Below are 15,212 nucleotides of genomic sequence, written 5' to 3' on the forward strand. Positions count from 1 at the left end.
GTTTTTCTGGTTTCAGAACTAAAAGTACGAATCTACATTGGTATCCATTTCTTATTTCCATTAGAATTATACTGTTTTCTAAAATCCATAGCCCCACAGGACCACTAATTTGATCGACTGACTCATTTTACAGATAACAAAACTGAGGCCCAGAGAGGGTAAGCGACTTGCTCAGAGATGCTCAATTGTCTGATTACAGCAAACCCTAAAATCAAGTAAGACCAGAGACAGGGAATGTAAACCAGGGAGCCTGGAGCCTGGGACTGAGTAGGTCTGCACATGACATGAAAACCTCCACTCATTTTCAGTGTGTTCGTTTCTTAGTGTCCTAGGAAGGGGTGGGGTGGGGGTGGGTTTCAGTTTCTGAGCAATCCAGAACACCAGATCCAAGTTCTCTTATTGCTACTAAACACACATGTCACAGTCCACCTCACAAGGAACGATCAGTACGTCTGGTGAGCTCTAGAAATGTCCCTGTCCACAGGAAACACAGTGCAGCAGCGTTGTCCCTGGGCAGGGGGAACGAAATCCCCTGGCATCTGTCTCCTCGGGCAGGCCTCCGATGCCTACACTGTGCTCCAGCCAAAAACCACTGGAAAGAAGCATGAAATTGGAGAAAAGGAAACTGAGAGGGGAGGATCAAAGGCAGCACCATGGACTTAAAAGCAATAAAAGAGCTTGTGAGGGGCCGGGGACCAGGGCCGTGCATTACCAACACGTCGGCAGGGGTGCAGGAGAAAGGAAGCCGTGGAAGATAAAACTAGGGGAATTTCACATCTTGGCTAAATGTTCATTAAATAATTTGTCACACATATTAAGGCCAGATATCACTTTTTCCCCACTTGGGTGCTCATTCGGGAACAAAGGCCCAACCAGACTTATAAACGCTGAAAAGCAGGCAGAGAAAATGGTATGATGAGAGGCTAAGGCCCCACAGAGCTCCGTATTTCCCTTTCCTTTGTCTTTAACAAGAAAGGGCTGATCTTCCCTCAAAGCTAAGGTATGGCTTCAAACAGGCAGCTGGTCGGGGGATGGGGGCACCTGGGTGGCTCAGTCTGTCAAGCATCCCACTCTTGATTTGGGCTCAGGTCACGATCTCGAGGTTGTGGGATTGACCCCCATCTCGAGCCCCAAGTTGGGGTATGCACTCAGTGCAGACTCTGCTTGAGATTCTCTCTCTCCCTCTCCCTCTGCTCCTGCCCCTTCCCTTGCATGCTCTCTCTCTCAAATAAATAAATAAAATCTTCTAATAAATAAATAAATAAAATAAAATGTTAGTTAAAAAAAAAAATGAAAAACACAGGCAACCCAGAGGGCCTGCGTTGTGCCCCACTGCAACCCGTCCGGTCCCAGCTACCATTCTGCATGTTACTCGGGCTGGGATATGGTTCTTCTGTGCTCATTGGTCACGGGGTCATGTGACCTTTGGTGACCCAGGGCCATCACTGAGAACAGGCCATTGACTCAGTGGAAAGAGAGGCACACTTTTGCTGGCCTGAGAACATAAGGATGACAGTAGCAATGACAAAAACAACCACAGTAATAAATATCGAACATCTAGTATGTTTGTCAGGCTATAGAGTCATGATCTTTGATTCCCAACATGTGTAGTAAGAGTGATACCAGTTAGGGTTTGTTGAGTATCACACACATCCTAGTTGTGGTGTTTTCCTCGGCACCTTCAATTCTCAACACAAGCCCATGAGGTAGGTGTAACATCCCAGTATCACTCATGAATATTAATCAGGTTATGAAATGTGCCCAAGAGGTAGCATAGGATGGAGCCTGTCCTGTCTTACCCAAGCCTTGCAGTTCTCCCCTTACACTTTCCCTCCATACACACCCCGATGGCAGATCCCTTAACCGGTGCTTGCCCAGGAATATGGGGGGGCCTGGGTTCTGGTCCCAGCTCCCCTGTGTACTAGCTGTGGGGTGCGAGCTGGGCCTCCTGACTCATCCGCTTCTTTCTCTGCACATCCTGAACTGCAGGGGCCTGGCCACTTCAGACAGACTGATGCTAAGGGATGCCTTAATGGCTGCCATTCATTAAGCACCTAATCGTCTTTCATTTATTCATTTACAAATATTTACTGAGCATTTACTTTATGGACCAGGGATACAGTAGCATGAATGCTAAAACAGCACAATCAAGAGAGGGGAAAACCATTAAATAAAAACCACAGAAATCATTTTTCTAAACGGCATTTGCGTTCAGTGTTATAAAGAGAAACTCCGAGGTCCTTCCCTCGGACGAGGGAAGCACCCATTTACGGAGGGCTGGTGTGCATCAGACAGCACGATGAGCATCCGCTCTTCAGAGAGCACAGAAAGGGGGTCTTGACCAGATCTTGATCTGATGCTTCCTTGGGGTGTGATGTGTGGACTGGGTTTTGAGGGATGAGTAGAAAGTAACTGAAAGTAGAGGAAAAGGAGGGTTTTAGACTAAAGGACAATATACTTCAACATCTTGGGAAAGGAAGGAGAATGGGGCTGCAAGTAGCTTGAGGTGAAGCTGGTAGCATAGAAGGGGACCAGACAAGGCGGGTGCCACCCACTCAATTCTAACTTGCTTTCACAGTGACCCCATAAAATAGACAGCATTTCTAATTGACAGATGAGAGAACTATATGCACACTTATTCAACAGATCCTGCCCAAAAGCCATTATCCCACCCTTCTTTCTTGCCACCAGATCTCACCTCCCACCCTAGAGATAGAAAAATGCCAGAAATGCACTTTCCCAGTCTCTCTGTACCTAGGATATGGACAAGGGATGTGCGAGCTGAAGGCAAGTCTGCTACAAAGGACAGTTCTGAGATAGAATGTTCTTATCCTTGAGACATGTAAAGAGGGGTCCCATCCCTTCCATCCTACCTTCAGACGTCATCACAGAGGATGCAATGGTTGGTGCTACTGCAGCCATCTTATAAGCATGAGGGAAAAGCCAAGACAATCACAAAGGAGCTTCCTATACAGTAGCTAAACATACCCTTGGCAGCCTCTGGATTTCTGGATATATGAGGAAAAACAAACCTCTATTACTCCAAACACTTTTAACTGGGTGTTAATAACTCACAGTCCAAAACATGAAAACTGACATAGAATATGAGCCTCACAAAGACGGAAGCATTTCAAAATTATATAATGAAAAGCGGTGGAAATGTTGCGCTTTGAATACAGGCGTAATGTTTTTAAATCCTTTGCTCTTTTTCACGCTACCATTACCCTTGGACGCCAAACTGAGCAAATACTGTTAATTTTAAAGCTCTGAACAGAATCAGAGGTGGCTAATAAAACCAATGCCAATGATAATCCTGGAAAGTAAGAAGAATGTGTGAGGCCACAGGGATGTGACCTCAGCAGGAAGAACGCTGCCTCTAGGTCCTTCTTCGGGGTTCTGCAGGAAAGGTCAAGTGCGGCCGGACCACGGTGGGGTCTCAGGAGTCTAGTTTTCCAACATATCTGCACTGGCAACAGCAAGGCAGCAAGAGAACTGAGCCCTCATTCGGGAGTCCTGAAATAATTTCCATTAGTGGAGAGCATGCTGGAATTTCTACATTGAAAAGCATATCTCCTCCTCCCAACACAGAAAAAGGCCCCTGCATTTCATTCCAGCACACCAGTAAAGATCCGAATGGGGTTTGTCCTTGATCATATCTAGAGTATAGTCAGCTGCAGGTATTTGGGGGGGGGGGGAGTATTTTTCTAAAACACTAATTTAAAGAACAAATCAACATCTATTATCTCCTTCATTATGTTTTAAATTATACAACTATAAATCACCCTGCAGCGGGTTAGTCAAGGGCAGAATTACTCAGCTTGGCTTTCACGAAGGTTAGAAGAATGACATCTTGTGCTTTTCCTAGTTATAATTTATAACTTTGCAACAGAACCAGCGTTGCAGGTCCATCCATTAGCGGGGTAGCTGCACATCTGTTAAAACTCAGCACAATGACTGGCTTTACACGGCCACAGGAAACATAACTCAATCATTCCAGAAGTTCTACAAACTCAAGCCATTTTTTAACGTAAAATGATTTGAAAACGCAGTTCCCTAAAACATCTGCTAAGCTCCTGCTACCCTAACACATGATATTCTTTCTACTGTTACCTGCCAACATAAATATTTGGTCACACAAAACACCCTAAGAGGCCACGTGACAGTGTTCAGCTTCAAATTTACATACCAATCCGCAAAGGGCGGGCTTGGACCTAGGAACGCTAGCTCAGATGTTGTTTACCAGAAATGAAAGTTTTTGTCGGGGGGGTGGGGGGGTGGGGCAGAAAAGGCTGAGGGTTAAGTTCATGAAGGTACTCTCAAACATTTTAAAAAGGAAACCTAACTGCACAAGAAGAGATGTACAGGGTGGGGTCGCTGTGGTTATCTGAACAAGGGCACTCTGAGGAGCCCCTAAAGGGTCTGCAGACGAGTATGCCATTCTCTTGGGCAAGCTGGGCAAGTCCTCTGTGCTTTTTAACTACAAAACGAGGGTAATAGTTCTAACTGCAGAGCCTTTGGAAGGAATCCGTGAAGACACACATGCTGAGGCATAAAGCATCATGATGTCTGGCCTAAAGTGCCAAGTCGCATCCTACCTGGGTGTATGGCAGGAATCTAAAATCAACACACAGGGCAACAATCACCAATAGCCAAAATTACCCTTGAAAGTCTTTTCTATCACTGGGTCTGGTTTTGTAAATTACGTTACTTGGAGAAACACCTATATATGAACACTTTACATATACTTACAGTGTATATTCATACATACATATGCAAAATATAATTGAGAGTATCTTAATGCCATAAAAGAAAGCTACAAAGACAGGAAAGTAACATAATATACACACGATGGACGTGACTTCGTTATCAGAAAGCTCCCAACAAACTTTAGTTTCCTTTAAGATGTTTCAAAAGCAGCTAAAGAATCCTGTATATATTTAAAAACAACCCTATTCCCAGGGCATCTGTCTGGCTTAGGAGGCAGTGTGTGACTCTTGATCTCGGGGTTGTGAGTTCAAGATCCACACTGGACACAAAGCTTTCTTTAAAAAAATAAAATCCTATTTCCATTTGTATGTATTATTTTTATTTTTACACAAATTGGAGGGGAGGGAGACAAATGTTCCTCCCCCTCCAGACCCCCCCCCCAGACTCCTCATCCACCTGCCCCGACCTCCAGAATTCAAAGGGAAGAGATGCCAAAGTCAAAGAATTACCAGTAGGGGTCGCTGTGCTGAGATTAATCCCTATGAGTTTCTCATTAGTGATTATTATACTGCAGGCGGCCAAAATGGAAAAATTAATTAATTTCAAAGTGATAATGCATTTACAGCAGCAATTAGAAATGTATAACTGTAAAAGGGCAACATTTAAAAGACAGATTACATTTAATAAAGTTGCACAAGAACATCCAATTGTAAAATTACTGATCTGCAACAATATTCCTTAAAGAGGCACTTAAAATAGCCTGACTCCATGAAGGGTGACCTAATTACTGTAACTAAAATCACCACAGTCACAGCAAGTCACAGCAAATGAAACAGGGACACTGATACTAGAATACTCTTAATACTTCAGGGAGCCAGCTCGAGTGGAGGAGCAAAGGCAGAGCCTCCAAGCACAAGGCTGGGCTGTGCTTCGGATTCCATGACCTTGTGCAACTGCATGTGTACTGGTATCAAAGGAAATACTTCTGGAGTGAAATGCGGATGGAGCTGGGAGGCACAGACAGCCAAGTGGTGATGAGGATGCTGCATCCACGCTAAGCTTCAGGCGTTTAGGAACCCAAATTTCACATGGGTCAGGAGAGGATGCAACTATACGGCTTATGTCCAAAAACAAATCTGTGTTAAAAAGGTAGAAATGCACTCTGCATTCATGAAACAAATGTCTTATCGTGACAGAAGGAGTGTCAAGCCACATACAGAAGGATGAAACATCAGAGCGACTTTTCAGTAAGCCCAGTCTGTTCCACGTCACACAGACCCATCCCCGGTTACAGTCATGCTGATGCCTCCCCCCACACGCGCGGAGTCCAAAATGTTTAGGAATGAGAAGGGAGTGGCTGTGAGTTTGACAAGTTAGTTCTCATTCCAACTCTTTATAAACCAAGTCCTAGAACTCTGATGGCTAAGAACACCACCCAAGACCTAAATATATAAAGACAGTATTAGAAATTTCCTAAAAGTCAAAACTTACATACACATTTCATAGTCTTCATAATTTATATGCTTATCTTAAAAAGTGTATTTGTGGCAGATAAAAGATGCTGTTCCTCAGTTACTGGCAGGCAAGAATATGGAAATTTCATTCTGCTACGGCTTCCCAGGGGACCAGAAGTACATGTTGAAGACCAGGCTCTCTTCATCTGGACACCCTTCCTACTGTGCCGATAACCTTCTCTTTGGGCCTCTGGGACGGAGACAGAGGTCCTCCCAAAACACCACCACCAGACTCCCAACTTACAGACTCCCTTAGTTCTGTGACCCTTGTATGCAACACAAACAATGACGTTTTGTGCAACAGTTCTCTCCAAAGGTGATACAACAACAAGAATAACAACCATCATAACAGGAATACTGCACACCTACTACACACAGACACCATGCTGGGCACATTATTTAACCATGTTTTCTGATCTGAAATATTTAAGTGTAAATGAATTATAAATCTAAATTAAAGTAAAATCAAATTAAAAATTCAGTTTCTTACCTGTATCATTCACTTCTCAAGGGCTCCATAGCCACATACGGCAGGTGGCTACCATGCTGGATAGTCAGAGTAAAATCATGACAAATGCTATACCCATTATTATAAAATGTCATATTCGTTATGGTCAATCCCCCACCAAGCCACAGGGTCATCTTAGTTGTGAGGAATCAGGCTAGGATTGGTTAAGTGCCTTACCCACAATATGTGGGAATGGCCACTGGAAGAAATGAACCGTATTCAGAGGCCTTTCCCCAGGATAATGATTTCGCCTTGTGACACTTATAAAGCCCAAAATGTGTCTGGCCCTTTTCTGACGACTTGATGTTAGTTAAGTGGAATAGTACTAGTTCGCACTAATTCTGAGTGTTTTTAAAGTCCTCTTGTTTAGAAAAATACCATATCAAATATATTGTGTAAAATGTGCATTGTTCATTTAAAAGACTTTCTATTAAAATGTTTTCATGGAAGATGTCTCTAGATGTGGTTGTTATACAACCATCAAAAATGTAAAAAATTCCCATTTACCTTGTGAACATTTCCAAATCTAACCACAGAAGTGTTTCATCAAAAAGGACCCACCTTTGGGGAGGTAAAGAATAAAATGCACTTCCAACCAACGAAAGGTTCTCCAGATGAGAGTTCCACTCATGAAAGAAGAATTCAGAACATCAAATAACGATTCTCAGTGGAAACAAAGGAATCACTTCTGCTGATAATTCAGTGATCACAAATCCATGTTTTTCACATACTGACCCAAAATACCATTATCAAATACTACCCCTTCTGCATAATAGCAATAAAACAATGGCATCAAAATAGAGAGAAGCATTTCCATCAAGACTTCCAGTCGTCCTTAACGCAACACTTGACAACCACATCTACTACCCAGCCCTCCAAGAGCCTTTAGAGAAACAGATGCCATTTACATCCACTCAAGTATGATCGAAAGCCCTTTCTGACGGCTCTGACAGGCCTGAGGATGGGACTTGCAAGAACAGACTCATCACCACAAGACGCAAGAAGCTGAAGAGAACACAGGAGTCCAGAAAGGGTGCACTGAAGGTGTTTGCGGCAACAGAAGCCGTTCACTTACCATGGACTTGGTGAAAGGCCGGGCCAAGGTAAACAGCAGTGTGTACACCCACCAGTTGCGGTGAATGGAGGAGTACATCATGTTTCCAGGATGCACGGCGTTGGACGTGACCCCGCGTGGGGACAGGCGGCGGTGGAGCTCATTGGAGAAGAGAATGTTGCAGAGCTTGGACCGGTTATAAGCCAGCATGGCCCAGTAGTCATTTTTAGATGGAGAAAGGCGGCTGAAGTCCAGTTTTCCCGAGGAATCATTAATATCTGTGAATCTAAAAAAAAAAAAAAAAAAGAAGAAGAAGAAGAAATAGGACGTGAAGCAGCCAATCTCGATTTCTGATACTAGCATCTTTTTTCTTAATTAGAAATTTGAGGAAATCAGAGACAACTGTGAACAACTGAGAACACAATTGTGCAAATGTAGAAACAAGTCTCCCTTAGAAACTGACAATAGTGATTTAACACAATAAACCAACTGGGTCCAAAGACAGAGTAAATAAAGGCCTAAACTCAGAAATGGGGCAATTTTAACATGCTGAACTCCCCCTCCCTCTAACATGGATTTTTCAAAACCTTCAACAGGAAGTTCAAGGATAATTAAATTAAATGGAAAAGCATCTTAAATAAAGGGCTGCTGCTTTTGGGAGCAGAAAGATACCACATTCCTAACCTTTGACAGGGCTTTCCTGGATTGTTTTAGCCAACAAATGCATGAGCCCTGTGTATTTTCATTTGAGCATCCAAGTAAATATAGATGAGTCTTGCTGCCCCCAAGACTCTTTTCCAGATTAAAAATTAATGATTATAAAAGGGTTATAACCTTGGTGAGGTGCCATCAATAGTCTTATACGTTTAAAAGATAAATGTAAACAAAGCCAGAATGAGTTCTGGCAGAGTCTACTGTTTTTAAGTATACCCATGGCATGGATACACACAAATCAAAGTAAGTAGTTGATGTTTTATAATTGGGTCTGACGGAGTCATTAAACACCAGCTGTTTGGTCCTTTCCTTTCTTTCCTGTTCTTTCTTTCCTTCTTTCAGTAACAAAGTAGTGACTGCCCTAAAAGAAAAGATAAAAAAGAATCCTAACAAAAGGAATTTTCTAGATGATGGTGCCAGCCTTGTTAAGGACCCCTCACAGCTTCCTTCACTAAATTAACTCTGGGCATTTGCACCAAGTAATAAGGAAACATAAGGGAGTACTCTGGGTAACTGCTGTGGAAACAGAAGCAAAAGGTAAAATGAAAATTATGGAATAATCTGGTTGTTCCTTAAGATGAGCAGTTCAGGCTCAGCTATGACCAAGGAGAAGCATCACAGGGACAGATGAAATTCATGTTTTAATGGAAATTAGACCTCCCTTCTGTAGAACTCAAGTCAGTGACATCCAATTTCTGGTGTTAAATGACATCGCTGCTCTAAAGTCATCAACAAAGCCAATGGCCAGAAATGTTATCACAGAAACAGCAACAACACCTTGAAACTAATTGTTGGCTGCCTATTTCCAAATCCTGAAACCACAGGAAGGACCCAGACTTCTGAGCTTAATTATCTAAAGCAGTAGAACTTAGCAGGAAATTTGAAAATTTATGGGGGCCTTTTTCTGGTGGTTATAATGATTGCCAGCGGGGGCCGGGGATGGTGGATGTCCTGCAATGCAGACAGAGTCTTGCTCAGTGAAGACTGGCCCACTGGACATTCATGCAGATGAAAAGCCTGTGTATAATGATCTGAGCCTAGAGCCTGTTTTACATACATGCACAGTTTTAACATCCACTGTATTTCTAAGAGTACAGTATAACAACTATGCAAATGAAGAATGAACACACATTGATATTCCATGGCTTCTGGGGGGAGGTGAGCCTTGAGTCCACACTGGTAGTATATGAGTCTGCAGTGCCACACACCTGTTAACAGTCTGCATTTGTTGAGTACCCCAATGGAGGTGACTTACGTGCGGGCACGCACATCTGATTACTTCCCTTTCCTATAGTCCTGCTCAAGTAAGAAACAGGCTATTTTGTTTCACATTTATTTTTTCTTCCCATTACAGTTAAGCTAGCATACTGAATTAAAATATATTTATGCAAGGAAGCTGCATTATTTCTGAACTTTATTTCAACGTGTAATATGGTATCACAAAAAGAGACTGTTGAAAATCCAATGATCCAACATATGGGCCATGTCTTAGAAATTCTACCTACTCTAAGTAGAAAGTAGCATCAAGGATCTAGACAGCATCTAAATGGTATGGGATAAAAATAGCATCCTTCTCTCATTCTCCACTCTTCTTTCCATCAATTTTGCTGAAAACCATTCTTGGCATATTTGTTTAGTCCAACCTAGCTTGAGAGCCATTTCTTCCAGGCAACTCTCCCCAGCTGCCTGTTGTCATAATGATTTCTTGGGTGGCAATGGGAACAGATTGGAAGAAGCCACGCAAAGAATAAGGAAAGACACGTTTCCATGGAAATTAGGCACCCACTTGCCAGGACCTAGGCCATGATGTCCCTAGTGTTCAATGACCCCGCACTGCCCCGCCCCAACAACAGTAACAAAGCAAGTGATGACATCTTTGGCTTTTATCTGTCCTTACCATGCCAGACTGCAAGCCATTTAATCACCTGCTTCCAACTCTGCACTGTGAATTCCTAGAAGGCGGACAGTAAGCCCCTTGCATAATGCCTACCACTGTGCCTGACACATAGCAGGGACTAATTACAGGCTTAGAGAATTCAAGTTTGGTGGTGGGTCTGTAAATCCAAACTAAAGGGCCAAGTTTCCTTATTTGGGCCTTGTTCCAAAGGGAAAATTTAGCATTAGTTTCAGGTCCGCTAGGTTCCTCATCAATAGGTATATATGTGTAGCACTTCAGAAGTTTAGAATGAATTCCCTGCTTTGGTTTTTAAGAACAACACAGAAGTATCTCATGACTGAGGAATACCAGGCAGGTTAAGAGGGGGAAAGGAGTGGCGCCTGGGTGGCTCACCCTGGGTGAGCCACCCAGGCTTAACCCCTGGGTGGGTTAAGCCGCTGCCTTCGGCTCGGATCATGATCTCAGAGTCCTGGGATCGAGCCCCGCATCGGGCTCTCTGCTCGGCGGGGAACCTGCTTCCTCCTCTCTCTCTGCCTGCCTCTCTGCCTGCTTGTGATCTCTCTGTCAAATAAATAAATAAAATCTTTAAAAAAAAAAAAAAGAGGGGGAAAGGAAACGATTCCTAGTCCTTAATCTAGAAATAAGGCAAAACACACACACACACACACACACACACACACACACACACACACACCCCATGCTGAGAAATCAGATGGAACACAGTGGAAGGAAATTCTCAGGATGGAGAAGCACACCTACTATACAGCAGGCCCACGCTTTGCAAGCAGCCCCCACTCTGTTAGAGGGCACCTGACTTTCTGCCCTGATAATCTCCTGAGCAACAGACCCATTTTTAAGGTCTGATTAGCTTGTATTGACAGTCTTCTGGAAAATGGGAAGGGTAGGCAAGCTTTTTGATTCCTCTGAAGCAGGGCAGGCTTCCTAAAAAGTGACCGTGTTTACCTCTCAGCTCAAGTGGCAGTTAAAGAACTCTTCAAAGGCTACCTACCCTATTTTCAAGTTCAAAAACAACAGTGCCACACAACAATGTCTTAGTAGAACTGTCCTCCTACCGATAGAGTAAAATGTTAACATTTGCTCTCTGGGCATTAACACTTGCTGTTGTGGGGCTCTCTATCTTGTGTTTCTATACATACTGCTCCTTTTGTTTTCTTTTTAACCGAGGACTTTTAAATTGCCAAACAAAAATAATTAGTCTGGATTCTATGTAGACAAAAGCTAGTACGTTCAAAGAAAAAGACTGAATTTGCTTCAGAAGCTGTGTGTGTGTGTAGCAAATTGGGACTCAACACAGACACAGCCATTCAGAGCTGTACAGCCAGCCCTCTGCTCTTCTCATTCTATTTTAATTGTTATCTGAAAAATTTTCACAGCAAGGAAGTCGAGTTCTCATTTCAATATGATGTATTTTGGGTATGCAGAAACCCCATTCCCTTTCTCAGACTCCAGATGAGTAACTAAAATACAGTGAAGACACAGGAAGGCTAATAAGTATTTTGCCTGGGGGCAGTCTGGTATAATATTTTTTCTGCAAACATAGGACTTTATTTTTCCCCAAACAGGGGGTCCTGACTCCAACGAAGAGACTCCACCAAGGTTTATGGAGGTAATTAGATATCCACACTTCCATTTTACAACATGGTTTAGGGCTCTGGGTCCTTGAGCAGTGAGCGAGCGCTTTCCCAGGACCGTACTCACATTGTCATCTCGGGCACCACAGGAGGTGTAATAAACAAATAATAAGCTCGCGGGAATTAGCATTTTGTAAAAATACCCCCTAACAGGTGCCAAAGATGACCAGAAAGCAGAAAAACCAGTGCCCATCAGCAGATAGTAGTGGGCCTGATGAGACATTTCAGGAAGTCCTTGTCTCTAAACTAAAATGGGACTAATTCAGGAGACCAAGGTCCTTCCTTCCAATTCGTCTGTTCCATGAAATTAAGATTCAGATCTCCAAGGTAGGCTCGAATTATCCAGCAGTTAAGAAGAGAACAAAGACGTCACATGAAATACCATTTGAGATACAGATTTACAAAGGGAAGCAAGCAGCTGACAATTCAACATAATCTCCCATTAAATACCAACTCATTTAAACATATCCCGTGGTGCCCTCCACATCTGGCAAACCATCAGGGCTGGCAGATTTATTTCCGGAGCTCGCTCTCCCGCACCAGCCCCCACAGTAGCCTCCCTCACTCCCGAGCAGGGCCACTCCACTCCCTGCCCCCCCGCCCCCACAAACCTGGTGTGATTTGCAAAGATAAGAATGTCCAGATTTTGTTACCACCTAATTACTAGATGTTTCGTGTCTTTTAACACAGGAGAGGATTATTACGGGCATTTTCCTTTCATTTCAGCCATCATAAATTTAAAATGGTAAAAGTAAATCTATCTGCAATGTGTCACTTATACCATAAGCCCCTGTGTTTGGGAGTGATAAAGGGTTCAGACTAACCCTTGGCTGGTCTCTCTCTTCCAAGTCCCAGGGGTTACATTTTATGGAAGCATGATTAAAAAAAATAAGCTTCATTCTGGGTCACTAAAACATTTCAGGACTTAAGACGGAGAAGAAGGGGGAAAAAATAGGCCCTTGCACATTATTTTTTTTCCAGCTACTTTGCAAAGGGTGAACGCTCCCAGCCACACCAGGAAAATCTCCCTAACATGCATTATCTAGCCTCACCTGCAAAGTCCTTTGTCTTCTCCGACTACTTCTCTTTAGACAAATAGTTGTTTATCCAACTCTAGAAACAAATATGCTGAAAATACAACGAAATTTTCAAATGCCTTTTTAGTCAATTGGATATTCTCCTAATGGTAATAGAAGAGAAGTGCCATCTGATGTTTTAATTGAAATTTTAACCAAAAGAGGCATGGCCAGATTTCTAATATGTTCTAACTACAGTACTTTCCCTTTCTACAATTACACAGCTAATGTCTGCATTGAATTCCCTAATTTCTCATTATAAAACAATTGGATTTCATCTCACAGTCTTTAATTGCATTGTTTCTCCTGCTAGAATAACTGCACATTCTTCTTGGTGAGGTGTTGAAGTTGTTGAATGACAAATCGATAAAGGTCAGGCATTCAGATTTAATCAATTATTATTCCATCTCAAAGCAAAATCAATGAGGGGCCTGAAGTACAGTTGTAAAAGCCATCTACGTCGCTGTAGACAAAACCCCCTACTAACCCTCCACAATCTCAAAACATGAGAAAGACCCTGGAAAACTAGGGAAGCCAGGTTGAGTGCACCCACACTTTCTGAAGGAGCATCACTGAAAAGCATTTTCGGGAAAGGAAGCCTGGGGGAAACACTAGCTGGTACAAGGAAGGGGCCACGTGAACAAAACATCAGACTGTAACCCACCTATGGGACTCCGACGAGACCACAACTACTCGGGCAGGAGCAGAGCGGCACAGGACATCCTGAAGGAGCTGGACAAGGTAGAAGTGCCCCAGGTGATTCACCTGGAAGGTGGTCTCCAGGCCGTCTTTGGTGAGGCTCCAGGGTAGAGCAAAAGCCGCTGCATTGCACACAAGCACATGAAGAGATCTGAAAAATAAAACATCCAACGTTGTGCAGACATTAACACTCTAAAATCAAAGATAGCCCATGCTCTGACAGGAATACCCAATTCTTCCCTGTCTTCAAGATTCATCAGTTGGAAACAGGATGTCATAGCATGAGCCATTCTGCTGGGCAAGGGCTTAGCCTATGAGTGGGCTGCAGGGCACTAGGAGTTCCCCAGCATACAGGACTTCCAGTGTTCAAACCAGGGCCATACTGGGCAAACTGGTCACCCTGGATAGAACCCAGATTCTAAAACCTAATTTTATCTGTGCATCTTAGTTTATTCAATTCTTAGTTTCTTTACCTAAAAAATCACAACAGTCTTTAAAGTAGATTTAAAAAATAAAAGAGAAAATAGTTTGTATAAAGACCAACACAGGAACCAGCATTTAATAGATTCTAAGTTAACATATCAAGGGGGAAATGCTCTGTTTAAAGAGACAGGCACACATTGTTTGAATATATTCCTTCCAGAGGCTGAATTACATCTACACTTTATTTTTTTTTTTAAGTTTCTTTTCAGCATAACAGTATTCATTGTTTTTGCATCACACCCAGTGCTCCATGCAATACGTGCCCTCCCTAATACCCACCACCTTGTTCCCCCAACCTCCCACCCCCCGCCCCTTCAAGACCCTCAGGTTGTTTTTCAGAGTCCATAGTCTCTCACGGTTCATCTCCCCTTCCAATTTCCCTCAACTCCCTTCTCCTCTCCATCTCCCCATGTCTTCCATGTTATTTGTTATGCTCCAAAAGTAAGTGAAACCATATGATAATTGACTCTCTCTGCTTGACTTATTTCACTCAGCATAACTTTAGAAACAAGCAAGCCCAAGGACAGGTAAGTGGAGGTCTAGTATAATATTCTCTCCTATTTTGTATATATATAATTTGTTTCATAATAAAATTTTAAAAGGTAGAAGTAAGCCTTTCTAAATCCTCATAGAGAACTGGTACTTGTGGGAGATCATCCCATGGTGCTAATAAGAATTATAAAAAGGTACTATTAAAGGTTATCCACACTGTTGGTAATTACATTGAAAATGCAAGAGATTACAAAATAAATAAAATATAAAATTGGGAAATCATTAAATGACTCTGAATATATTCATATGGTAGAATACTATGCAGCCATTAAAATGATATATCTTTTGACCCTGTAAAACATGCATGTTATAGAACAAAATATATAATATTGTATGATCACACAAACACACATAAA

General features: G+C 42.6%; 1 protein-coding gene across 8 annotated transcripts in view; it reads right to left on the reverse strand.

Annotated features, from left to right (window-relative positions):
- WWOX (WW domain containing oxidoreductase) overlaps positions 1-15,212 on the reverse strand; it is a 941,544-nt gene that overhangs the window by 641,129 nt on the left and 285,203 nt on the right. For all 8 annotated transcript variants that reach the window (XM_032853913.1, XM_032853915.1, XM_032853920.1 and 5 more), the window contains exons 7-8: positions 13,787-13,972; positions 7,805-8,069 (exon numbers count right to left, since the gene is read on the reverse strand). In XM_032853913.1, coding sequence (XP_032709804.1) covers positions 7,805-8,069; positions 13,787-13,972 — 451 coding nt within the window. The remainder of the gene's footprint in view (positions 1-7,804; positions 8,070-13,786; positions 13,973-15,212) is intronic.

Source organism: Lontra canadensis, unplaced genomic scaffold, assembly GCF_010015895.1.
Source record: "Lontra canadensis isolate GAN:19392208 unplaced genomic scaffold, GSC_riverotter_1.0 scaffold8, whole genome shotgun sequence".
In the NCBI taxonomy this organism is placed as follows: domain Eukaryota; kingdom Metazoa; phylum Chordata; class Mammalia; order Carnivora; family Mustelidae; genus Lontra; species Lontra canadensis.